The 25179-nt window shown below is 44.7% G+C and overlaps 1 protein-coding gene across 2 annotated transcripts in view; it reads right to left on the bottom strand.

Annotated features, from left to right (window-relative positions):
* con (connectin) overlaps positions 1 to 25179 on the bottom strand; it is a gene marked incomplete in the record, with an annotated part of 129125 nt that overhangs the window by 35668 nt on the left and 68278 nt on the right. For both annotated transcript variants that reach the window (XM_026835743.1, NM_001278993.1), the window contains 46 exon segments: positions 27 to 318; positions 393 to 668; positions 741 to 951; positions 1022 to 1204; positions 1284 to 1589; positions 1658 to 1890; positions 1965 to 2166; positions 2242 to 2429; positions 2501 to 2711; positions 2778 to 3042; positions 3155 to 3309; positions 3388 to 3749; positions 3827 to 4008; positions 4081 to 4343; positions 4413 to 4774; positions 4844 to 5013; positions 5082 to 5413; positions 5487 to 5584; positions 5657 to 5858; positions 5926 to 6126; positions 6202 to 6386; positions 6454 to 6665; positions 6739 to 7166; positions 7237 to 7381; positions 7463 to 7720; positions 7944 to 8166; positions 8961 to 9112; positions 9189 to 9339; positions 9416 to 9560; positions 9742 to 9896; positions 9967 to 10146; positions 10202 to 10309; positions 10385 to 10681; positions 10800 to 10922; positions 11001 to 11174; positions 11247 to 11453; positions 11526 to 11910; positions 11981 to 12085; positions 12157 to 12409; positions 12482 to 23242; positions 23313 to 23541; positions 23613 to 23749; positions 23818 to 24108; positions 24183 to 24306; positions 24381 to 24987; positions 25057 to 25163. In XM_026835743.1, the coding sequence (XP_026691544.1) occupies positions 27 to 318; positions 393 to 668; positions 741 to 951; positions 1022 to 1204; positions 1284 to 1589; positions 1658 to 1890; positions 1965 to 2166; positions 2242 to 2429; positions 2501 to 2711; positions 2778 to 3042; positions 3155 to 3309; positions 3388 to 3749; positions 3827 to 4008; positions 4081 to 4343; positions 4413 to 4774; positions 4844 to 5013; positions 5082 to 5413; positions 5487 to 5584; positions 5657 to 5858; positions 5926 to 6126; positions 6202 to 6386; positions 6454 to 6665; positions 6739 to 7166; positions 7237 to 7381; positions 7463 to 7720; positions 7944 to 8166; positions 8961 to 9112; positions 9189 to 9339; positions 9416 to 9560; positions 9742 to 9896; positions 9967 to 10146; positions 10202 to 10309; positions 10385 to 10681; positions 10800 to 10922; positions 11001 to 11174; positions 11247 to 11453; positions 11526 to 11910; positions 11981 to 12085; positions 12157 to 12409; positions 12482 to 23242; positions 23313 to 23541; positions 23613 to 23749; positions 23818 to 24108; positions 24183 to 24306; positions 24381 to 24987; positions 25057 to 25163 (20836 nt within the window).

Below are 25179 nucleotides of genomic sequence, written 5' to 3'. Positions count from 1 at the left end.
ATTTAAAAAAATATTTTTGTATTTACCTGAATATGTATTCGTTATCTTTCATCAAATGTCCAACTTTAATGTATCTAGCTTGGATATCAGAAGCGATCTGTGTCCAAGTGATACGGCTCGTCTGGCGTTTTTCGACAATGTAGTTTGTGATGTTGCTTCCACCATCGGCGCAAGGTGGATCCCATGTCACTGTACATTTGGTGGCGGTGATATCTTCAACAGCCAAGTGTCTTACTGGGCCGGGAATATCAAGCACTTTGAGCTGGATTGCCAAAGAACGCTCACCGGCATCGTTGGAAAGAAGTAAAGTATATTGTCCTAAAATAAACGTCATTCGGTTAGATTGTTAAAATATTATGTATATTAGTAAACTTAGTGGTATGTAGGCTTACCAGTGTCGTTCCTTGTAGTATCTCCAATAGTTAATGTTGTATGAGTAGTTGAATGATCGAACTTAACACGTGGTGATTGGTCAATGTCCCGGCCATCTCTACACCACCTCACAGATGGAGAAGGCTTGCCGTAAACTCGGATCGTAAACTTGGCCGTGTCTCCAGCACGCACAACCTGCGTATCTCGGAGCGACTGGTCATATTCCAAACTTGGTGGCTCCAACTCGTCCCGGCAAAGAATTGGCGACGAAATTTCGGATGGTTCAGACACCGAGCCTAGAGTTGTAAAATGGATGTTTTTACATAGAGCACTTTGAAAAGTTACTTTATCACAAACCGTATACTTACCGATAGCGTTCTTAGCGAACACTCTGAACTCGTATTTTCGGTTTTCAGAAAGTCCGTCGACCTTGAAATGTGTCTCAGAAACGTTGCCGTAATTTGCCTTGAGCCATCGACCGTCTGGGAGTTCGCGTTTTTCGACGTTGTAGCCAATCAGCTTGCTTCCACCATCATACATTGATTTTGTCCATTCAATAGTTACATATCGTCCGCCAACCTGAAAACACAAGTGTGAGTTATTTACCTGAACAAGATCACCCATGCATATACCGGGAACCTTATTTTACCTGCAATGCTTCTGGCTTTCCTGGTGGGTCAATCGGATCGCGACAATGTGCAAGCTCGGATGGCCTGCTTGCCTTGCTTATGCCAGCAGCATTTTCAGCGTACACGCGGAACTCGTACTCGAGGCCTTGGTCCAAACCACTAGCGCGGTATTCCGTCTCCGAAATCGTCGTTTTGTTGGTTTTCTGCAAAGTGACAGGTTAAAATATTTCAAATCGCACACTTTACATTCTGGTAAATAAAACAAATGTAAATAATGCCTACCATCCATAAGATAGAGTTCCTGTCCTTGTGTTCCATGTGATATCCAGTGATCGGCGAACCACCATCGTTGACTGGTTCGCTCCATCGTAAAGTGACGGAATCTTTCGTAACTCTGCAGATCTGTGGCTGAGTTGGTGTACCTGGTGTCTTGTAAGGATGTTGTGCCGTTACAGGCTCGGAGGTGAGCATTGGTCCAACACCGAATCGATTTTCTGCTTTGATGCGGAAGACGTATTCGGTTCCAGCAACAAGCTTGGTGGCTTTGACCGTGTTGCGTGCACATGCAGCCGATACCATGGTCCATACCTGGAGTGACATTTTGTTTGTATATGTTTGAGCAAAAGTAGTGGCGAGGCTAACGATGAAATACTTACAGTACTGGTGGCTTCACGCTTCTCAACGATGTAACTTGATATTTGGCATCCGCCAGTGACTTTTGGAGCTTCCCATGACAAGGTAATGGAGTCTGCCGTGACTTTGTCGAATCGAACAGGTCCTTGAGGAGCACCTGGTTTATCGTAAATTACGATCTGAACTTGGGCGTTCACTTTGGCAAGCGGGTTCGTAGCAATGATCTCGTAAACACCAGCATCATCAACAATGCAGTCTGTAAACAAAAGGTATAATTTATACATTGCAAAAAATAACAATACTCGGGCGTAATTGTATATTCCAACGTACCTTTAATGGTAAGTAAAGAATAATTTCCGAAAGCATCGACATTAACACGACTGGTTTGTCGCAAGTCAGCGCTATCTCGCTTCCATACTGCAACTGGTAGAGGTTTTCCACGAAGGGCGACTTTAGCTTTAAGGTCGTCTCCTTTCTTTGCGTAGAATGCAAGGTTTGAAAGACCTCCCATGTCAATCTCAGCTGCTTCAACCTGTAAGTAAACACGGTTATATTCTGCTACTACATGTTTATCGTATATGTGTTTAAACAACAATGCAATATTTACCTCATCACGGACTACGACAGGTTGTAGTATTTCACGATGGTCGCCCAAGCCGTTCTCGTTGAGCGCTTTCACTCTGAAGTAATACTCTTTGCCCTCCGATAATCGTGTTACTGTATCGGCAATTGTCTTAACCTGTGCCGCTTGTTTCCAGCTTTCAGCACTGGCTTCTCTGTACTCGATAAGATAGCCTATGAAGAGTTAACGATTAGTAAATCAGGAGAAATGAACCCCATATAATAAAATGGAAGAGAGCACAAACCTGTAACTTTGCTTCCACCGTCGGTATCTGGTTTGGTCCATGCCAAGGACACACTGTTAGAAGTGGTTTGTGTAACCTCCAACCTGCCTGGCGCGCTTGGTACTTCCGATGCCTTGATAGCACCCGGTGTCTCACAGGCTGCACCAATACCGTACTCGTTCTCAGCCATAACTCGGAAATAGTAGCTCATGCCTTCATTAAGGTTCAAAACCTGCGAATTGGAAATGTGAGAAGTCTACTCTAACATGGAGGAAAAATGCATTTCAACGATCATTACCTTGAATGTGTTTCTGACACAAGTCATTGTGACGGTAGCCCAAGCTTTTTTGGTTGTTTCCTTCTTTTCAACAATGTAATGTTGCACCACGCTCCCACCATTGTTAGCAGGCGGCGACCAAGTAAGAGTTACTGACTCTTTGGTAACATCCTTTGCAGCAAGCGCTGTAGGTGCAGATGGAGTATCCAACACCACGACATTAACAGTCACTGTTTTTGATCCAGCGCTGTTTTCGAGGGCTAGGCTGTACTGTCCACTGTCATTTCTAAATCCAAAATAGTTTGGGTAAGTGAATGAATGTAACTTATTTTTTTCTCGCGTGGCCGACTAACGAATTATACCACATATATGTACCTTTTTAATACGAGACAACTTACCTAGTAGAATCTTCAATCAACAACAGAGTAGTTGAATCTGTGGTATCAACGTGGCAAAGATCAGGTAATTTCCCTTCGTCTTTCCTCCATGTAACCATTGGAGCGGGACTTCCTCGGTAAGTTGAAAATAGTCGAATCGAATTTCCAGCTTTAACCTAAAAAACGATCGGGATTAAATACATTTTAAGCATTTGAATTGAGATTTTTTACTGTTAATCTGAAAATAGCATTACCTTCAGTGCTTGTCGCAAACTGGCGTCAATTTCAATATCGGGAGCCATCAGGATATCTTTAGCAACTACCTTTCCAGCGACCAAAGCAAACTCTCCAACCCCAGCGTTGTTAACAGCAGCAATACGAAGGCGATACTCTCGGTTTTCAACCAAGTCGCATACGGTGTACTCTGTAAGTGAATAACGGGCTGGGAGGGGACATTTGATCCAAGCGTCCTCTTCAATCTCGACTTCGCCCTTCACCTCAGCATACTGAACTGCGTAACCTGTGATTTCACTTCCACCGTCATACATTGGTTTGCCCCACGAAACAGTCGCACTCTTTCGCGTAGTTTCGGTGGTTTTCGGATTCGAGGGTGGTCCTAGAATACAACCGCACGTTAAGTCATGTAATTACTACCTCAAACAATATTGCGTTGTTTTGAAACAAAAGACTTACCCGGTGGATATATTGGATCCACAATAGTTGTATAACTACTAGCATCAGATGGTTCACCAGTGCCTGCCGCATTCTCAGCTGCAACTCGGAACTCAATTTCTGAATTCTCAGGAAGACCCGTCAGTCGGAAACGACATTCAGTTATGTTTTTCCTTGTTGCACGAACCCAGCGAGTTCCTCTCCTATAGTTAAAAGGTGCCCGGTTAGTATAACTACGTAAGCCGTCTGAATATATTTATAATCGCGACATATACCTTTCTCTCTTCTCGAGAATGTAGTTAGTGATTTCCGATCCACCATCGGTGATAGGTCTAGTCCAAGTCAGCACACATGAATCCCTGGTTACATTGCACACTTCGGGTTGGGAAGGCTTTCCAGGTAAGGTGAATGGGTTCTCGGCCTTCAGCGGTTGAGACTCGGCTGCTTCACCTTGTCCGTACTTGTTTACGCCCATAACTCGGAAGATGTATTCATTGTGTTCCAAAAGGTTTGAAACTCGGAAGCTGGTTCCTTCGGCCTATACAATAAATAAGTACTTAAATAGGTCCTAGGTTTAGTTTAATTTAAATATGAAGGAAGCATTTACCTGGTTTGATACAAGCGTCCATGCTAAGCGGCTGGTTTCACGTTTTTCAATGACGTAGTGTGTCACGTGAGCACCACCGTCGTCACGTGGTGCATACCACGTGATCTTTGCCCGACTTGAAGTGACGTCAGCAACCGTGACGTTTTCTGGAGGTCCAGGTCTGTCAAGAACCTTTAAGCTAACCGTCAAGCTCCTGCTGCCAGCTATGTTCTTTAGGTCGATAGTGTATTGGCCAGAATCTGTACGTCTGCAGTCCCGTATGTGAACCACACTGGTGGAATCTGCGTTGATAATGTTGAGCAAGTTGCTATCCTCAAGTGGCTCGCCAGCCTTGCTCCATCGGACTGATGGGAACGGTTTGCCTGTAATCAAGAAAAGTTAGAACACTTATACAATTTGAACCAACTATCACCAATTGAAGATGATCTTACCAGAAATCTTAGCTTCAAGCTTCACGTTGTCGCCTGCTTTCACAGTGAGAACATCACGCAATTTTGCGTCAAATTCTACACGTGGTGGTGAGATTTCATCCTTGCAAGTTATCGCTTCAGATAAATCTGATGCCTCAGAAACAGCACCGGCCGCGTTCTTCGCGAAGATTCTGGAAGAAATCATTTCATTTAGACGCAATGTTAACATAGCGGGAATATTAAGCAAGTCTCTACAAACCGGAAAATATAATCTTTCTCTTCTGTAAGTCCGGTAACATTGAACTGCGTGTCGATCACATTGCTGAAGTTACATTTCAACCATCGGCCATCTGGTAGTTCACGCCTTTCAATTGTGTATCCAGTAATCTTGGCACCACCATCGTATTCTGGCTTGGCCCATTCCAAAGACACGGAATTGCGTCCAACTTCAAGAATATTTGGACGGCCTGGCTTGTCAACGCTGTCTCTGCATATGTTTGACTCAGATGCTCGACTGAACTTTCCAACACCTGCCAAATTCTCCGCGCAAACTCGAAATTGGTATTCCAAATTCTCGGTCAAAGCAGTGATCTGGTAAAAGTAAATATTATTAAAAGTGCTCCATGAACCAAACAGCCACAGCACACTGGTGCGGAGTGCGTACCTTGAGCGAAGTGTCTTTAGCAGGAGCTCTGGTTGCTGGTGTCCACAAAATGGCGTTCCTGTCTTTCTTTTCGACATGGTAGGCGAATATCTTGTCACCTAATATTTAACAAAGTTTACAAAAGGCTCGAAGAAATTATACAAACAATTTATATGGAACAAACTACACACCACCGTCACTTGTAGGCGCATCCCAAGTCAGCGTCACCGTATCTCGTGTGCATTTCGCCACTTCAGGTTGACCAGGCATACCGGGTCGTTTGAATGGATATTCTACAAGAATTGCTTTCGAATCCAACGGTTCGGATCGACCAAATCTATTCTCAGCAAACACTCTGAAAATATATTCCTGATCCCGAGTGAGGCGACCCACCTGTTAAATCATAATATTTAGCCATTTGCTCGATGTGATTCCTCGCCTTTTATATCACTCTATTCACCTTAAGCGAAGTTCTCGCCACGGATCCAGCGATTTCTATCCATTTATCACTTTCTTTTTCGCGACTCATGACGACATAGTTGTTGATTTGTGCGCCACCATCTTGCTCGGGTACTTGCCAAGACATATTTAGTGCATCAGCCGTTACGTTGGTAAACTCGATCGGGCCTCGTGGCATGCTTGGACGATCAAACACGGTCAGCTACAGTTGAAATAAAAAAAATGTTATAAAAATATATAGTTTAACAAAATGTTTCGCCTGGAGTGCAAACTCTACCTTAAGCGGCACTGTTTTACTGCCAGCAGCATTTTTGACAACTATGTCGTATGTTCCAGCGTCAGTACGTTGACAATCCTTGATGTTTAATATTGTGCAACCATCGCCCAAGTCGGTGTTGACACGTTGTGTCTCACGTACGGTTTCTTCGTTTCGTTTCCACTGAGCAGTAGGTAACGGTTTGCCTGTTGTAAAACAATCTCGTTGAATGCTGTTTAACATATGCACGTTATATAAGGTATCACTACGTACCGATCAATGGAACTTTAATGCGGACATTGGTCCCAGCTTTAGCTGTTATTGTGCCCATGTATAGATCTCTAAGGTCAACTCCTGGTTTGATAATATCGTCCTTCGCAACAACTGAATGCAACGTCTGGGTAGGTTCGCCAGCACCGATCGTATTTTTAGCTCGAACTCGGAAATTGTATTCGGCTCCTTCGTTCAAATCGTTGATGGTTGCCCTAAGAGTAAAATTATAAACCGTTAATACCATAATAATAGAAGTAATAACGGAAACTATACAAGAATACATACTTCATTGCGCTTGTAGTAGATTTAGTAATCCAGGTTTCCATTCCAACACGTTGAAGCTCAAGCAAGTATGAAGTGATAGGACTTCCTCCATCAGAGTCTGGCTTGGTCCACACCAAGGACGCAGTCGTTTTGCTGATGTCGGTCAAGTCCAATGATTTGGGAGCTCCTGGAACCTCTGCTGTTTTAGCGACCTCGCGGGTCTCAGCAGGCTCGCCAATTCCGTATTTGTTCTCAGCAAGCACACGGAAGAAGTATTGCTCGCCTTCTTGGAGTCCTGTGACTTTGTAGGACTCGCGGTTTACTTCAGTCGATACCGTGGTCCACGCTTTTCTTGTCGACAAGCGCCTCTCAACGATGTAGTTTGAGACAACTGCGCCGCCATCAGATTTGGGTGTATCCCACATTATAAAGGCAGTGCTTCGTGTCACCTACAATACAAAGTTCGACTTAAAAAAAGTACTTAGGTGTATGATGGTAATTAAAGGGAATGAAACTTACATCTTGAACTCCAAGATTCTGTACTGGCCCTGGTGAATCCAAAACCTTAACATTCACAGCAACAACCTTTGAACCAGCTGTGTTTTCGATCACCAACTCGTATTTTCCAGCGTCGTGTCGGTTGCAATTATTTACCACAAGAAGGCTACAAAAAGATGATATTGGTAATTAGAATTCGGTTTCATGCCTCAAAACTAACATTTATAAATAATTCTTTACAACGTACCTGTATGACGAAGTTGTATCAATGTCTGTTCTATCTGTGTCCAAACCGCCCTCCTTAGTCCAAGTGGCAGTCGGTGTTGGTCGTCCTTTAATAGTTACGAATAATCGAATAGAACCTCCGGATCTTACTGTGAGTGCTTGTTTCATATCAGCGTCTAATTCATAAGCTGGCGGCTCAATGATCTCAACCGGGTTAGTGGCCTCGGTTTCCGAACTTGGCTCCGATTTGCCGGCTTCGTTAACGGCTCGTACACGGAACCTAAACAACAGAGATATTTGAAGCGAGAGATTGATAGGCCATTGGAAAAAAAATTATTGGCTCCATATACAATATGTGTATTGAATGGGCATGTGGCGATAATTGAAATTCCGTATGGTTGCGTGCGTGTAACGTCACTGCATATTTGTTCAGCGGCAAGATATTTCAGTTGACGAACTGATACCACCTAACTGCCAGCAAAAAACACAGTTTCAGTACGTACTTGTACTTTAAGTCGGACATCAAGCTAGTGACCACAAACTCTGGCGATCCAATGGGTTGAGCTCCACTGACAACTTCGAAATCGTCGCCATCTTCCTTAGCCATCTCGACCACGTAACCGGACACTGGAGCTCCACCGTCATGTGTTGGTTTGGACCAAGCCAAGCTGATCGAAGTTTTCGTGGTATCAGTGACTCGTGGGGCGCCCGGTACACCTGGTTCGTCTGAAAAAGACAGGAATTGTTAAAGACATTTTGGTTGTTATTACCTCCCGAAACTTACAGTAACATTTCTTGTTTTCTCGCCGTTCTTTCCTACGGTTACATTCCTTTCTCCAGTCTGTATCTCCAGCTGTTCTGTTTCCTTTGTTCGGTTCTTAATAGACCTGGTAAGCTGCTGTGCTTCTTGTACCCACTTAAAGTCTTGCGAATTTCTGCCTGTTGCTCGCCTATTGCGATCAAACTTGGAATGGATATTCTGGTTGAAATAGTTTTCTGCTTTGAACTGAACATTCCTACCTTTACAGTCTTCTCTATAAGTTTTAAGGTATGGAAACCTATCTAGTGAGGATGAACGAACATTATACATTCCAGCACTTCGCCCCAAGCTCTCAACTCGACTATAAGAGCTAGACCTTTGTGATTTAGGAAGTGCTGAATGAAAAAAGTTGTTGGCATCTTCTGAAACAAGCTTATTTAATTCTAAAGCTTTATTCGCTTCGTTAAGATCGTTATTCCATTTTCGACGATTTTCATTCTTAGAATACGAAACTGAAGTTCTAACGTTATGTTTCTCTAACCTTGAATTAGCTACCTGCTGCATGGCTAATGTTTTGAAGCAAAAATATGAACCGACCACAAAGCTGTCTCGAGACCTTTAACTATATGGAAACAATGACAATGTTATTAGAATAGTTTCGAAAGCGCTTTATATCTGATTCCCTAATGGGAATTCCAGACAGTTGTGGTTACGTAACATCTTCTAGAAACGTTATATAATACCAAGGTGTGAAACTTACATATGGGATCCCTGGCTATTGTGGTACAAGATACATCACTCAATGGTCCAACGCCTCCCTTGTTTTCAGCGGATACTCTGTATTCGTACTCATAATCTTCTGTGAGTCCAGTTACCCTGTGTCTGTTTTCCCGAATCGGTTCGTGGTTGCATCTAAATCAACAACGATATATTAAGTAACTGATGCAGCTGTCTATAACTGTAACCCTATAGAATCATTTTAAATTACCTAATCCACTTCAATCCTTTCTTGTGATGGCGTTCCAAATAATATCCAAGAATCTCACTACCGCCGTCCGACTCTGGTCTGTCCCAGGTCACAGTCATGGTGGTCTTTGTAGACTTAGTAACGGTTGGCTTGCCAGGAGCGCCTGGTGCATCTGTACACAAAAGTTAAATAAATTTTCTAACATGTTACCTAAAAACTGTTTTATAACTGCTAAAACTGTAACTTACCGAATGGATTTTTGCATACAACTGCTTGCGATTCGGTGGGCGGGCCAACTCCGTATTTATTCTGAGCAGATACTCGGAAGATATACTCGTTGCCTGTGATGAGCTTCTGGCAGTTCATTTCGCAATGCATACCAGCGTCTCCAACCTGTTATCAAGTATCAGTTTTATAAACTACAGGCTCATTCTAAGCTAAGCTAAACACTTCCTAGCAGTAACAAAAAAAGGCTATACGCGTCTGCCAATACGGAGATTGCTTGTGCTGTATCATGGGGATAAGTTATATTTAAATATAGGCACAAGTGCACAGCAGATAGCGTGGCACATACCGAAGTCCATAACAGACGGCTGGTTTCTCTCTTTTCCACAACGTAATTAGTGATTGTGCTTCCACCGTTGTTTTGTGGCGCTCCCCAGGAAAGCTTGCATTTGGCTGCAGTCATTCCGGTGATCTTAACAGGTGCGGTAACGGCTCCAGGTTTGTCTGCACGAAATGGATAGCATAATGATCTGTGTTATAATATGAAACAAACAAACAGATTTATTCCACTTACCAAGTACTTGTACGCGACAAGTTGCTGACTTTGATCCATAATGGTTTGAAGCGGTGACTGTGTAATTTCCACCATTGACCAATCTGACATTCTTAATTGTGAGCGTTGCTTGGGCAATTGATCTCTCTATCTTGATGTCATCAGTATCTCTGAGCTCCTTCTCGTTTAATGACCAAGTTACTGTAACCGGAATGTAATGTTAAACACGATACTGACATATTTATATTACACAAACCTTTTGGTAGCGGTTTGCCTTCAGTTATTCCGTGAAGCTGTACGTCTTCACCAGCACGAACAACTAAACCGTCCATTAGAGCCAAATCCAGTGAGACACTCGCAGGTTCTGCAAACATAGAAACATTAGTTTAAAAGTGACCTTAAAATTGTTTGGCAACTATTAGTGAATTCTCAAATTTACCATATTCCTCTTTGCATACGGTGGCTCCTGTTGTCTCTGACGGTTCAGAAACGGATCCCGCGGAATTTTTAGCGCGTACACGGAAGTCGTATCTACTGCCCGGTGTAAGATTTGTAACTTCGAAATTTGTTGCTGATATATTTCCAACATTGCATCGAACCCAGTTCTTTCCAGGCAGATTCAAACGCTCAACGTCGTAACCTACAATGCGGTGCCCGCCATCGAACTTTGGTGCTTCCCAACGAACAGAAATACTCTCGTTGGTTGAATCGTAAACGATTGGTCGACATGGTGGCCCTGAAGTACAAGGTTTATGATTATCATCAAATTGGAAAACAGGCCTTGAACACGCAACGATAGTCGTTATAACACGGGTGTTACCATGTACTTTGTAGGTAATATCTTTTGTACTTACCAACAGGATCAAGGGCATATTTAACAGCAGATGCGTCAGAAGGTTCGGATTGTCCAGCTTGGTTCAATGCATATACACGGAACTGATACTCCAACCCTTCGTTAAGGTTCAAGGCTCGACATTCTATGTAGAAAATGTGATTTGTCAAAATACACGATTGCAATTTGGTAGTGCATTTAGAGGGATGGCGCAGTGCATTACCTGTTGTGTGAGTTTTGCACAAGTTCTTCCACAGAATAGAGTTGCGTTCCTTGATTTCTACAATGTATCCAGTAACTGGAGAACCACCATCCTTTCTTGGTGGTTTCCACTGTACCATCATTGAGTCGCGCTTACATAACGTTACTTCTGGTGCGGCTGGAGCGTAAGGTACATCTAAAGAAAACATAATCGAATAAAGATATGGACCATAAGTGAAGTGGAATGTAAATAGACTGCGTTTCTTACTGAATGGGTATTTTGCAACAACGGTCTCGGATAGCAATGGTGAACTGACACCGAATCGGTTCTCTGCCATTACTCGGAAGGTGTATTCGTTGCCACCAATCAAACCGGATGCACGGCATGTCGGTCGGGCGATTGATGACGTCACAAGCGACCATGTACCAGTCGCGATATCACGCTTCTCAACAATGTAGTTGGTGATTTCCGAACCTTTGGATAAAATGTAAGCATTGGTAAAACTACATAGTTATGTTGTATTAATATTGTTTGTCGGTACATTACCTCCAGTGTCTTTAGGCGCATTCCAAGTTAGCGTTGCATGTTCAGCAGTTAAGTCGCTGATTTGAAGCGGGCCATGAGGAACTCCTGGTTTTCCAACCACAACAACCTTAATGATGGCGGTCTTCTTCCCAACAACGTTAGTGGCGGCCACTGAGTATTTTCCCGCGTCCACTTTTCTCACTTCCTTGATGACGACAACAGTTGATATCTGTGTGTCTTCAACGGAAACCCTGGTGTCCTGTTTCAAGTCTTCGTCGTCCTTTGACCATTTAATCTCAGGTTTTGGAGCGCCTTGTACTGGAAGCTTCAACTTGGCTGACGTTCCCTCTCGTGCGAAGAAAGTCATGTTTGGTAGTTCAGTCAAATCAAAGGATGGAAGAGTTGTCTGTTTATATAAATCGATTTAAAAGACTGTACATGGTAACCAAACCGTAACAGAATAAACAAAGGCTCACCTCATCTCTGGCAACAAGGTTTCTTTCTCTTGGTTGCCCAGTTCCTGCTTGGTTTTTAGCAGATACTCGAATAGAATATTCCTTGCCGTCGCTTAGACCGGTAATCTATAACAATAAATGATGTAAATCAAGCCAGCTGCACCGAGCAAGTGATCAAACAAGAATCGTTACAGTACCTTGTAGCTGAGCACTTTCACATCTTCAGCAGCAACGTCCCAGTCATCGGTATCCTTTGGCGCTATTTCAACGATGTATCCAATCAACCGACTTCCTCCATCGTGGTTTGGCTTCAACCAGTTAAGAGTGGCACTTGACTTGGTCGTCTCAACAACCTCTAATCGTTGAACAGGTCCAGGTTCTTGTGTAACCTTTACTGGTTCAGGAGTCTCGTATGGAACACCAACACCGTACTCGTTTTCAGCCATGACCCTAAAACAACACAATATAAGAATATGCACGTAGTAAAGTCTTAAAAATATTTCAAAGGTTTAAGGGACTTACCTAAAGAAATAGCTCTTTCCAGCTTCCAACTTGTTAATAGTCCATGACGTTCGCGAGCACTGAGCAGTGACTGTCGCCCAAGCTTTTCGTGTGGACTCTCGTTTCTCCACGACATATCCTGTGATAACAGAACCGCCATCGTTGTTTGGAGCTTCCCATGCCATAGAAACAGATTCCAAAGTCACTTCTTTGAACACAATTGGTCCAGGTGCCCCCGGTGTGTCTTGAACGCGAACAATAACGGTTGCAGATTTAGTACCGCTGGTGTTTTCAACGTTCAGGATGTACTTTCCAGAGTCGTCCCTATTGCAGTTTGGAACCATCAATGTCGTGTCCCAGTCTGATGTTTTTACTTCAACTCTGTTCATTGTAAGCTCATCTCCAAGCTTGGCCCAGCTCGCACGTGGTGCAGGACGTCCTTTCAGTCCACAGTACAAGCGAATTGTGTTTCCAGCTCGGATGACCAACGCTTTCATCATTGAAACATCCAGATCAATTGCTGGAGGTTCCAAAATATCCTTAGGAGCAACGCTTCCAGGTACCTCGCTGGCTTCCGACTCACCAATAGTGTTTACCGCCTTGATCCTGAATCGGTATTCTCGTCCATCTGATAAGCTGGTCATTGTGTACTTGGTGATATGTGTGGTTGCGACGCGGTCGAACTTGTCGGGACTTTCCGGGTTTGCCATTTCCACAACATAACCTGTGATCGGTGAATCTCCGTCATAAGCTGGCTTGCCCCAAGAAAGTTCGACAGTGCTTCGAGTTGTGTCGATGACTTTAGGGAAAGCTGGAGGACCTGGTGGGTACTTAGGATCGTCGGCGGTTGCTGGCGTTGATGGTGCACTAAATGCTCCAATGCCTGCCGCATTTTCTGCAGCTACCCGGAATTCATACTCTGCACATTCAATAAGTCCAGTTACTTTGATGGAACGATCCGAAACTGGTCGTCGGTTCACTTTAGCCCACTGTACAGCCTTAGTCTCACGCTTTTCCAGGTAGTAACCACTGATTGGTTTGCCACCGTCATCAGATGGTGACTTCCATGCGACAGTCATGCCTTCTTTCGTTGCATTAGACACAATCGGTGGTTCGGCAGCAGATGGTACAGTGAATGGATTCTTTGCAACAACTGGCTGAGTAACCAAAGCTTGCCCGATTCCATATTTATTCTCTGCAGAAATCCTGAACTCGTATTCGTGATTTTGTATGAGCTTCTGCACGCTCAATTCGGTGCTCTGCGCACTGCCACTGACCATTGCCCAAGTTGGACGAGATGTTTCACGGCGTTCAACGACGTAGTTAGTGATAGCTGCCCCACCATCCTCAAGGGGTGGAGACCATGTAAGCTTAAGTCGATCTGCAAGAACGTTGGAAAACTTGGCTGGACCTTCTGGCATTCCAGGAACGTCAAGAACTCGAACTTTCGCAGTGGCTGAAGTAGATCCGCTTGTGTTTTCTAAAGTTAACACGTAGCTGCCAGCATCTGATCGCTTGCAACTTCGAATTATAAGCCTGGACTGGTTGAGCACATTCTCGACCACAATCGACCCATCGCTTGTAGGTTTGATTTGTTCTCCACCAGCACGGTTCCACACAGCGGTTGGTTTTGGCTTACCGGCAATTGTAGCTTCGATTACAATATCTTGCCCTGCTCTTACTTCGAGCAAATCTTTGCAAGATGCATCGAGTACAATGCCAGGTGCTGCAATGGCTTGTCGCACAAGGGTGGCATCTGTTGGTTCCGATGGCTTCGACACAACGACTGCCGTTTTGGCAATGATGCGGAAACAATACCTTTCCCCTTCGTCCAGGTTTTCCAAAACCACAGCAGTTTGTGGCCCTCTGGTTGTAATATGGCGCACCCATTTTTCACTTGGTAGCTTTTGCTTTTCAATGATGTATCCTGCAATCTTCGATCCGCCATCGCTTCGAGGAGCTGTCCATCCGAGCTCAACAGTTGTGTCAGTGACATCAATGACATCAGGCTTGCCTGGTGCATCACATTGATCTCTTGCAACTTGTGGTTCGGTCGGCTTGCAGAAAGCGCCAGCTCCAGCAGTATTGCATGCTTGAACTCGGAACTGATACTCAATACCCTCAAGCAAAGTGTTATCTACGACTTCACGTCGTTTTACAAGAGATTTGTTTACAGGTGTCCACAAAAGACTGTTTAGCTCTTTCTTCTCAATGTTGTAACCGCGCACTGGATTGCCACCATCGACTTCTGGAACGTCCCATGATAGAGTCACGGATTCTTTTCCGATCTTAACCACGTCCAGATTACATGGAACTCCTGGTACCGTGAATGGATATGTTGCCTTAACCATAGCAGAGGAAAGTACATCACTTACTCCACATTTGTTTTCAGCCTTGATTCGGAACACGTATTCGGAATCCTTGTTTAGTTTTCCGACTCTTAATGTTGTTCTTGATACGGTGCTGCTGATCACTTTGAAACCAGGGTGATCTGCCTCCGATTGTTCTACAATATAATTTGTGATTGGGCAACCTCCATCGTCTTCGGGGGCGCTCCAGAGTAGAGTAACAGTGTCGATGTTGATGTCTTTGAATTCAACAGGTCCGGTTGGAGGTGCTGGTCTATCCAGAACCTCAACTTTGACGGTTCCTTGTTTCTTTCCATGAGCGTTCTCGGCTCTTATAATGTATTCATCAGAATGATGTCGTTCGGCCTTCGGAATAGTGAGTGATACGGTCGATGATGTTTTCTGTATCAATAACTTCTCACTTTCCACCAACTCAACACCCTTTCGCATCCAGTAAGTTACGGGATGAGGTTTGCCGGTAATTCCAGCTTCCACGACCAGTTTCTTGCCTGATCGAACCTTGACTTCCTTTGGAATCGTAATTTTTGGAGCTTCAGCTGGTTCCTTTACATCCACAACATCTGTCTCTCTCGGAGGACCTGAAAGTTCTTCATTTCTTGCCTTAACCTGGAACTTGTATTTCTTACTTGACAAGTTTACCACGCTCACTGTCGTGTCAGATACAGTTCTGTACTCTGACCAGTTGGTTGATCCTTCTCCTTGATGCTCAATAACATAACCAGTGATCTTGCTTCCTCCGGTATGGTCTGGTTGAACCCAAGTCAAGGTAACAGTTGATTTTGTAACATCAGTTATTTTCAACTTATTGACTGGACCTGGTTCAGTTATTGGATGACGTGCTCTTACAGGTTTCGGGATTTCAGCAGGAACGCCAACTCCGTATTTGTTTTCGGCTTTGATCCTGAAGTAGTAGTCTTTGCCTTCAACGAGCTTGGTAACACGGAATGCTGTCTTTGGGCATTCAGTTGTTGCTACGGACCACGTCTTCTTGTCGGACTCCTTAAGTTCAACAACATAGTTGATGATTTCGGAGCCGCCATCCAGATCAGGTGGTGTCCAAGATATTTGAGCCGATGTTGCCTTGATGTCTTTAACAATAATGTTGCTGACTGGTCCAGGTGTATTCAATACTTTCACGTTGATATTGATGGATTTTGAGCCCTTTGCGTTTGATGCTGTTAAGGTGTATTTGCCGGTATCTTCACGAGTGCTGTCAGGTACTACCAATGTCGTCTTCAAATCTGTAACATCAACATCTGCACGACGCGATAAAGTAGCTCCTTGCTTGGTCCACTTAACACTGGGCTTAGGACGTCCTCTGATGTTGGCTAAGAGTCTAAGAGTTGACCCAGCCTTAATTTCAATATTTTTGCGCATATCTGCATCCAGATCAATTTCGGGTTCTTCCAAAATCTCAACTGGTTTTACTGCACCAGGAACGCTTTCATATTTTCCTTGCCCGACTTCGTTGACGGCAGCAACTCGGAAAACGTAAGTTTGTTCTTGACGCAATCCGGTTACAACAAACTCCGTAGTCTTAGGTGTGCCCACACCAACGTTGCATTTTCTCCAGTCGTCAAGACCCTCGACACTGGATTCAACCACGTATCCAAGGATTCGTGTACCACCGTCGTAAGCAGGTGCAGCCCACTTCAGTGTGACGGAGGTCTTTGTGGTATCAACGACCTTTGGATTAGATGGTGGTCCAGGTACTTCGGTAGGTTCTTTTATTGTGACCATCTTGCTTGGTTCGCTTGGTTGACCGACGCCCATCTCGTTTTCGGCTGCAACTCGGAATTGGTAGTCGTATCCATTAGATAAACCAACCACATTAAGGCGGCGTTCCATGGTGGACTTGGTATTGCAAGGCGACCATCGCACACCCTTCTTCTCACGCTTTTCAAGATAGTAGCCGGAGATGTCTCTTCCGCCATCCTTTTCAGGTGCTTTCCATGCTACAGTAGCTGTTCCATTTCCGATCTTAGTTATTTCAGGAACGTCTGGTGCTCCTGGTTTGTCATACGGACTCTTCGCAACAACGGGTGAGGATTCAATTGCTTGGCTGACACCCATCTTGTTTTCTGCCTTCACTCGGAAAATGTACTCGTTGCCCTCAAGGAGTCGTGGCACTGGGTATGCACATGCTGTTACGGAGGCAGTGACCACTGACCAAACCATCCTTCTCGTCTCGCACTTTTCAAGCTGGTAGTTGGTAATTTCAGAACCGCCATTATCCGTCGGTGGTTCCCATGCAACTGTACAACGGTCTTTGTTCAGTGAAATGATCTTAATCGGGCCAACGCAAGGTCCTGGTTTGTCAAGGACATTAACTTGGGCGCTTGCACTGTCACTTCCAATCCTATTACTAGCCGAAACAACGTAGTGGCCGCAGTCGGCACGGGTCGCGTTCGAAATAGTAAGACGTGTTTCATCTTCGGTAGATTTGATGCTGGTACGGGCAACTTTGAAAAGATCAACATCACCTAATTTCCACACTGCATCTGGTGCGGGTCGGCCAGCCATCGAGGCACGGATAATCAAATCAGTTCCAGCGCGTACAAGAATCTCGCCCTTAGTTTGTGTTGTCAGAATCTTGACGGTTGGCATAATGACATCTTCACAAACCGTCACGTAATCTTTTGTGACACACACTTGGCTTACACCAGCCTTGTTTCGTGCCATCACTCCAAATCTGTATTGCGCGTCTTCTTCAAGGTCGGTAAGTTTCCATTGGCATTCATTCTTGTTTGTTTCCACTTCTTTCCAATCTTTTGTACCCCGTTTCATCACAACTATTTGGTATGAGATAATGGGGCTTCCACCGTTCCAATCCGGCTTGCTCCAACCCAATTCAACGGTGTTCTTTGTGGTTGTGATTACTTTAATGTCTCTTGGTGATTGTGGGACCTGTGCAGGATCCGTTGCAGTAATAGGAGATTTCAGTTCTAGGCTTGGACCAACACCACACTTGTTTTCTGCGGATACTCGGAAGAAATACTCATGGTTCTCCACGATGGTGCATTTGATCATTTTCTTTGTTCCTTCAGAGCTGACAATCGTCCATCCGAAGGATGAGAATCCGGGAAGAGTCGGCTCTTTGATTTCAAGGATAAAGTTTATGATGTCTGTGCCGCCATTATCTTCTGGGTTGTCCCAAGACAGTACACACGAGTTCTTGGTGATGTAACTGGTTTTTAGATTACGGCACATTCCTGGCTTGTCAAGAACATTGACATTAATCTTTACTGATTTTTCGCCAGCTGAGTTCTTGGCTTTCAGAGTGTAAACACCACTGTCGGAACGCTCCGATTCTTTACCGGTAAGTTCTGTTCCAATTGCTGTACGTTGAACATTGTATCTGTTCAAATCAACAGCATGGCCATCCTTAAGCCACTCTACCTCTGGTACGGGACGTCCTTTAATTCGAGCGGTCAACTTCACAGTTTGTCCAACTCTGTAGGTGACTGTGGACATCATGAACGCATCGAGATCAATTTCTGGCTCTTCTAAAACATCCTTAATGATTGTAGATTCTGGGATGTCGCGAGGCTCGCCTTCGCCAACCTCATTCACTGCAAGAACTCGGAACTTGTACTCAATGTTTTCTTTCAAGCCTGGTGCGCGGAATTCGCATTTTTCAATCAGTTTAGTATTGATTCGTGCCCATTCCTTGGCCGACTGGTCATCAGCCGACTGCTTTATATCCATACGTTGGCACTCAACGTAATATCCGGTGATAGCACTACCGCCATCTTTAAGTGGTTTGTTCCAAGTCAATGTTGCTGACGAACAATCGTGATCAGCAACCTTGGGGTTGATTGGAGCTCCCGGGGTTGTCATGGGTCGCAATGCTTTAATAAATGGAGATTGTTCAGAGGGTTTGCTCATTCCAGCGTGGTTCTCAGCAGTAACACGGAAGGCATATAGTCTTCCTTCAAATAAACCTTTAACCCGCATTGTGAATCCAAGTAAAGGATCATGTGTGACTTTAGCCCATCGCCCACTCTCCTTGTCCAGTCTTTCGACAGTGTAACCAAGAATTGTGCTTCCGCCATCACTAGCCGGTGCCGACCAATGCAAGGTGCATCCAGTCTCTGTGATTTCGCTGGCTTCTGGAACGCCTGGAGAATCCGGAACATCAAATGTGTGTTTAGCTACCTCTGGTTTCGATTCAAGAGCATCGCTGACTCCGTGCTTGTTTTCTGCGCTGACACGGAAGAGATATTCCTTTCCTGATATAAGACGCGGCACTTTACATTTGTTTCTTGTGCTCTTCGAACTCACAACTCCCCATGTTTGTTTAGAAGTGTCTTTCTTTTCAACAACATAGTTTGTTATTGGTGAGCCACCGTCGTCCTTCGGTGGATTCCAAGAAATGATGGCGTATTCTGGTGTCATTTCGAGAATGTTCATCGGTCCGATTGGCATTGCTGGTTTGTCCAAAACAGTTACGTGAACGGCTGCGGATTTTGTTCCAGCATCGTTCTTCACTGTCAACGTGTATTCTTGCGTGTCTGATCTCAAAGAACTTCTTATAGTAAGAAGTGTTGATACGTTGTCAGTGTCGCATGTTATGCGTTCATCTGTTACCACAACGTTTCCATCAGCAGTGCTCCACTGTACTGTAGGTACGGGCACGCCGTGTATCGTTGCGGGAATGCGGAGTGTGCTTCCTGCTCTTACAGTCAAACCTTCCAGAGTCTTAACGTCGATTTCAATCGATGGAGACGACAACTTCTGTCTTGGGGCAACCGGCACAGTATGGTCTGGTCGGCTCTCGCCTGCTTCGTTGATGGCACGAACTCGTAGCTTGTACAACACACCTTCTTTAAGATCAGTTACAGTGCATGATGTTTCTGTTACAGTCTTGAAATTGGTCCATTCTTCACCGGTTGTGTCAATATTGATGCCTGCCTTACGCTTGTCATCAATATCCTTTTCGTTACCAAGCTCAGTGAAGTCAACAATGTAGCCACTGACCGCTGCCCCACCATTTCTGTCTGGTTTCATCCATGAAACAGTGATTGCGGTTTTATCAATGTCTGATATTTCCAAATTCTTTGGTGGGCCTGGTGTGTGAATTGGGTCTCTCGCAAGGATTTCGTCAGAGTCGATATTTGGACCGAGGCCAAACTGGTTTTCTGCTGCAATTCGGAACTTGTAGTGATGACCCTCTGTCAGGTACTTCACCATCAAGCTGGTCTTCTTGGCTGCCATTGCTACTGGCTTCCACACTTGGGATTCCACGTTATATCGTTCAACCTTGTAGCTTGAGACGACCGCACCACCGTTGTCTGACGGTGCTTTCCATTTAAGGTAGCACGAGTCGGACCTTATTTCACTGATTCGAATGTGCGATACGGCGTTTGGTGTGTCTAAAACATTGACAATGACAGATGCAGTTTTCTTTCCAGCTCCGTTTTCAACAGTTAATGAATAGCGCCCACTGTCCGATCGAGCTGAAGCTTCCGTTTGTATATTGACAATGCCATGCTTAACGGAACGCTCAAATCGTTCATTTGTAGCCGGAATCACTTCATCGTTCTTGCTCCAAGTAATAGTTGGGAACGGATTTCCACGAACGATGGCGCTCAAACTCAAAGGCAATCCTGATTTGATGATTTGCTCTCGAGACATGCTTGCTTGAACTTCGATCTCTGGCGCTTCTTGTCTCTCCTTCACGACAACAGTTCCTTTGACCATAACAGGCTCACTGAGACCAGCTTTGTTTACAGCTGTAACTCGAACTCTGTATTCGTAGTTTTCGGTCAAATCAGGAATAATGTAACTTGTCGTCTTTTGTGTTTCTTGCGTGCACCAAATCTTCCAAGCTTCGCTACCAGCCTTTTGTGTTTCCACAATATACCCAAGCACTGGTGCACCGCCGTCATGACGAGGCTTTTGCCAAGTAACAGTGACAGTGTTCTTCGAAATACCCTTAACGTGTGGGTTGACTGCTGGTCCAGGTGGAGATACTGGGTTCTCAGCCTTGATTTGCTTAGATGGAAGACATTTTGCACCAATTCCGACGCTGTTTTCAGCAGCTACTCTGAATTCGTATTCATTGCCTTCGTAAAGTCCGGTAACTGTGTATCTAGTTTCGTTAATCAGTTCCTTAGTGACACGAACCCATCGCTCGCTCTTCAGTTCACGCTTTTCAACAACGTAATTGAAGATGGCTTTTCCACCGTCGTATGGCTTGCTCCAGGACAGACCGGCTGATTCCTTTCGTACCTCCTTGATGGTTAGAGCATCGGGTGCATCTGGAACACGGTATCGGTCCTTCACTACAACGCCTTGGGTCTCAGCTGGAATAGAACAACCTTGGTCGTTCTCTGCCATGACTCGGAACACGTACTCTGAACCTTCCGTTAACTTGTTAACGCGGAAATCTGTTTTTAGGCTCGTAGAGTTGACAGTAGTCCACATCATGCGAGAGATGTCCCGCTTCTCAATAACGTAATTGAGGAGTTCAGAGCCGCCATCATCTTCAGGTGTTCTCCATGATAAAATCACATGTTCACGCGTAACCTCTTTAACCTCAAGTTCACGTGGTGGTGTAGGTTTATCTACAACTGCTAGAATAACCTTAACATCTCGTTGGCCACCTTCATTTTGAACTGTAACTTTGTAAAGCCCACTATCTTTTCGCATTCCTTTGTGTACTTCAAGGGCGCTTGAAGTTGGAGTTGTCTTGATTTGGAATCTTGCGTCGGTTTGAACCGTGTTGCCATCTTGTTCCCATGTAACAGTAGGTACCGGTCGTCCTGAAATCTTAGCCAAGATACGGTAAGGCTCATCAACCCTAACAATAACTTTCTCTCTTGCATCAATTTTCAGAGTTGGTGGTTCAATGATGTCTCGACATACAACAGGTTTTGTTGGGAATGAAGGAGGGCCGGTACCTCGATCGTTCTTTGCAATTACTCTGAACTCGTAGTTGTCGCCTTCATTAAATCCTTCCAGAGTAACCTCAGTGTCCCGTACCATCTTTTCCGTAGCTGGTGATTGTCGTTCTTGTCCAACCAACCGTTTCTCAACGAGATATTCTGAGATCGGCAAACCACCGTCGGACTTTGGTGGCTTCCATGCAAGGCTCACGGTGCTACGAGTTACGTCAGTGACACGAAGTTCCTCTGGCCTGCCGGGCTCCGAAACTGGATCCCTGGCGGTAATAGGTACTGATGTCTCAATACCTGGACCAACTCCGAGAATGTTTTCGGCCGATACCCTGAACATGTAGGACTCGCCTTCAATAAGACCTTGCACGACAGCAGACGTTCGTGTCACAGTCATTGAAACTCTAGTCCATGATCGTCGTGACGATTCCCGTTTCTCAAGCACATAGTTTGTAATAGTACACCCGCCATCGTCCTTTGGAGGAGACCACGAAAATCCAACTGTGTCACGTGTGACATTGGTTGGTTCAATAGGACCTCCACAGACTCCTGGTACGTCCTGAACAAGAACCTCAACATCCAAACGCTTTTCTCCTGCAGCGTTGCTTGCGATGACAGTGTATTTTCCAGAGTGTTGTCTCTGACAGTTTCGGATGACGAGATCTCGGCTACCTCCTGCTTCTCCTACTCTGGCTTCTTCTGGAAGATCTTTTCCATCTTTCTCCCATGCTACAGTCGGTTGTGGTCTGCCACTAACGTACAACGGAATTTTAATAACTCCGCCAGCCTTTACAACAATCTTGTCTTTCAAAGACGCATCGAGAGTAATTTCTGGAAGATCTTGTTTTTCCTGAATTGTTACGGCTTCGGCAATGTAGCCAGGCTCTCCTTGTCCAGCAGCATTTAACGCGACAACTCGGAAATAGTATTGTTTTCCTTCGACGAGATCCGGCACAACAAACTCACAGGAGCGCTGATCATGTTTTGTGGCCTTTACCCAATCCTCGGAATCAGCCACCCGCATCTCAACGTGGTATCCCTTGACCTTAGAGCCACCATCGCTATCTGGAACTTTCCATGCGAGCGATACAGCATTTTTCGTTGTGTCTTTGACGCTTGGGAATGGTGGTCCAGGCGGAGAAATTGCAGCGCTTGCTAAAATTAAGTCACTTGGTTGAGAAAACTCGCTCTGTCCTGCAGCGTTCACTGCAGCAACTCGGAACATGTACTCGTGGCCTTCTCTTAGCCCTCGAACTCGGTATTGATTACCACCAATTTCATCAGTGGTAGCTTTGGACCACTTCTTCTTGGTGCGAGATCGTTTCTCCAGAATGTAGTTTGAAATAATAGCACCACCATCGTCTTCAGGTACGTTCCAGAATACGGTCATGGCATCTCTTGATACACCAGTCACTTGTGGTTGTCCTGGTGCAGATGCGCACTCGTATTGGTTCTTTGCTTCGCATGGAGTGTCGCTTACAGTCCAAGTGCTGGCTCCGTATTTGTTATTAGCCCTATAAATACATGGCAATTTTATTAAGCAGCATACTCATATTTAAGTAAGATAACAAATCCTAAACGTACTTGACTCTGAATAAGTAGTTCTTTCCCTTTTTAAGCGACGTTGCAGTCGCGCTCAAGTCTTTGCACTCAGCAACCGAATGCCAGTAGTCTCGATCCTCTTCTTGCCTTTCAACGGTGTAGTTTGTAATCCTGCTTCCACCATCGTCCTTTGGTGGCATCCAAGACACTGTAATCTCGGAAGCAGTAACCGAACTAAAGGTGAATGGCAGCTCAGGTGCTGTGGGTTTGCCTGAAATGAATGTTGTATTGATGACCAGGTTCATATTTATGACACGCAAATCTATGACGGGGTTAACTTACCAAGAATGTTGACTTTAATATTCTTAGTGCAGGTTCCAGCTGTGTTTTTCGCGACAACTTGGTACACACCAGTATCCGATCGAATAGATTTGGAAATTATAACGTTTGTAGAGTTGTCATCGGTTGTCACAGAAACCCTAGAAAATGGTGCAATTATTAAACTAGTACAATGCAAGTTATTTATACATTAATAAAGAACACATACCTGTCCGTGTTTTTAATTTCTTTTTCTTGTAGATTCCATGTAATCTCAGGCTTTGGTTTTCCAGTAAACTTAGCAAAGAGATCAATAGATGCTCCAGCTTCAAGCTCCTTGAACTCAACCGTTTCAATGGTCGGATACACAAGGTCATCCTTGCATGTTACCGGGCCCACGCTGTTGGATGGTCTGCTCACGCCAACCTCATTTTCAGCAAGCACTCGGAAGGTGTACTTCTCAGTATCGCTGAGATTCGTCACGGTGTAGCTAGTTTCGGTCAACTTGGCCGGGTTGCAGCTGAAATGAACAAGAACGGTGGTTAATTTCGTATACATACACAAACATTGCCAGACAAATTTAAAATGAAGTACCTTGTCCAGTTATCGCCCTTTGATTGGCTTCTTGATGTTTGAGTTTGAACTATAGCAGTGCCTTCCGTGGTTTGTTGTGTAGTTTGCTCAATTACCACTGTACTGGTCTGCACAGTTTCTTCGCCTACAAATAATTAGCCGTTATAAATGATGCAAATAATATTAACATATAATATTAAGTGAAAAAGTTAAACGTACGTAGAAGTCGTTCAACGATGTAAGTTTTAAGCGGTAAGTTTCCAAGGAACTGTGGAACGTTCCATTTCAATGAAACGCTTGTTCCGGTAACGCCAGTCACTCGTAAGTGCGATGGAGGGTCTGAAACCGAAGTTGGGTCTCTCGCTAGGATTGGCTCGGATGTCTCAGCGTACACTCCTTGTCCAATTGCATTGACTGCACAGACGCGGAAAAAGTATTCAAAGCCTTCAAGAAGATCCAGAACATTGAACTGCGTGGCTGACACTGAAGAATCAAGCTTCACCCATCCTCGACCATCGGCTCTTCGCTTCTCAACGATGTAGGTTTGAATCTTTGATCCTCCATCGTTGCTTGGGCTTTTCCACGCGAGTTTAGCAGCCCTCTTGGTGACATTAGAAACCACCAGTGGTTCCGGTGCCCCAGGGGTGTCTTTGACAAGCACTTTGCATGAAGCAGTGCGTAGACCTCCAGTATTCTTCGCAAGCACAGTGTATCGACCACTGTTATCTCGGCCGCAATTGGGAATGGTAACTTCGGAAGAGTCATCAGTGTTTTTAACAACAGCGGTTCCCGGTAGCGGTAGTTTGTCGTCTTTCTCCCAACGAATCTAAAAAAAAATGATAAGTAAAATGGTTGCTGAATTATAGCACAAATTATAGGATTTTTCAATATTTACCTCAGGAACTGGCCTGGCTTGAATTTTAGCAAACAGTTTTATTGAAGCACCGGCTCGTACTTCCAAAACGTTTTGAATTCCAACATCCAACGTTATCGAGGCTGGCTCTGCAATGACAGGATA

The sequence above is a fragment of the Ciona intestinalis genome, chromosome 9 (assembly GCF_000224145.3).
Source record: "Ciona intestinalis chromosome 9, KH, whole genome shotgun sequence".
In the NCBI taxonomy this organism is placed as follows: domain Eukaryota; kingdom Metazoa; phylum Chordata; class Ascidiacea; order Phlebobranchia; family Cionidae; genus Ciona; species Ciona intestinalis.
This window is presented reverse-complemented; position numbering and strand designations above follow the sequence as displayed.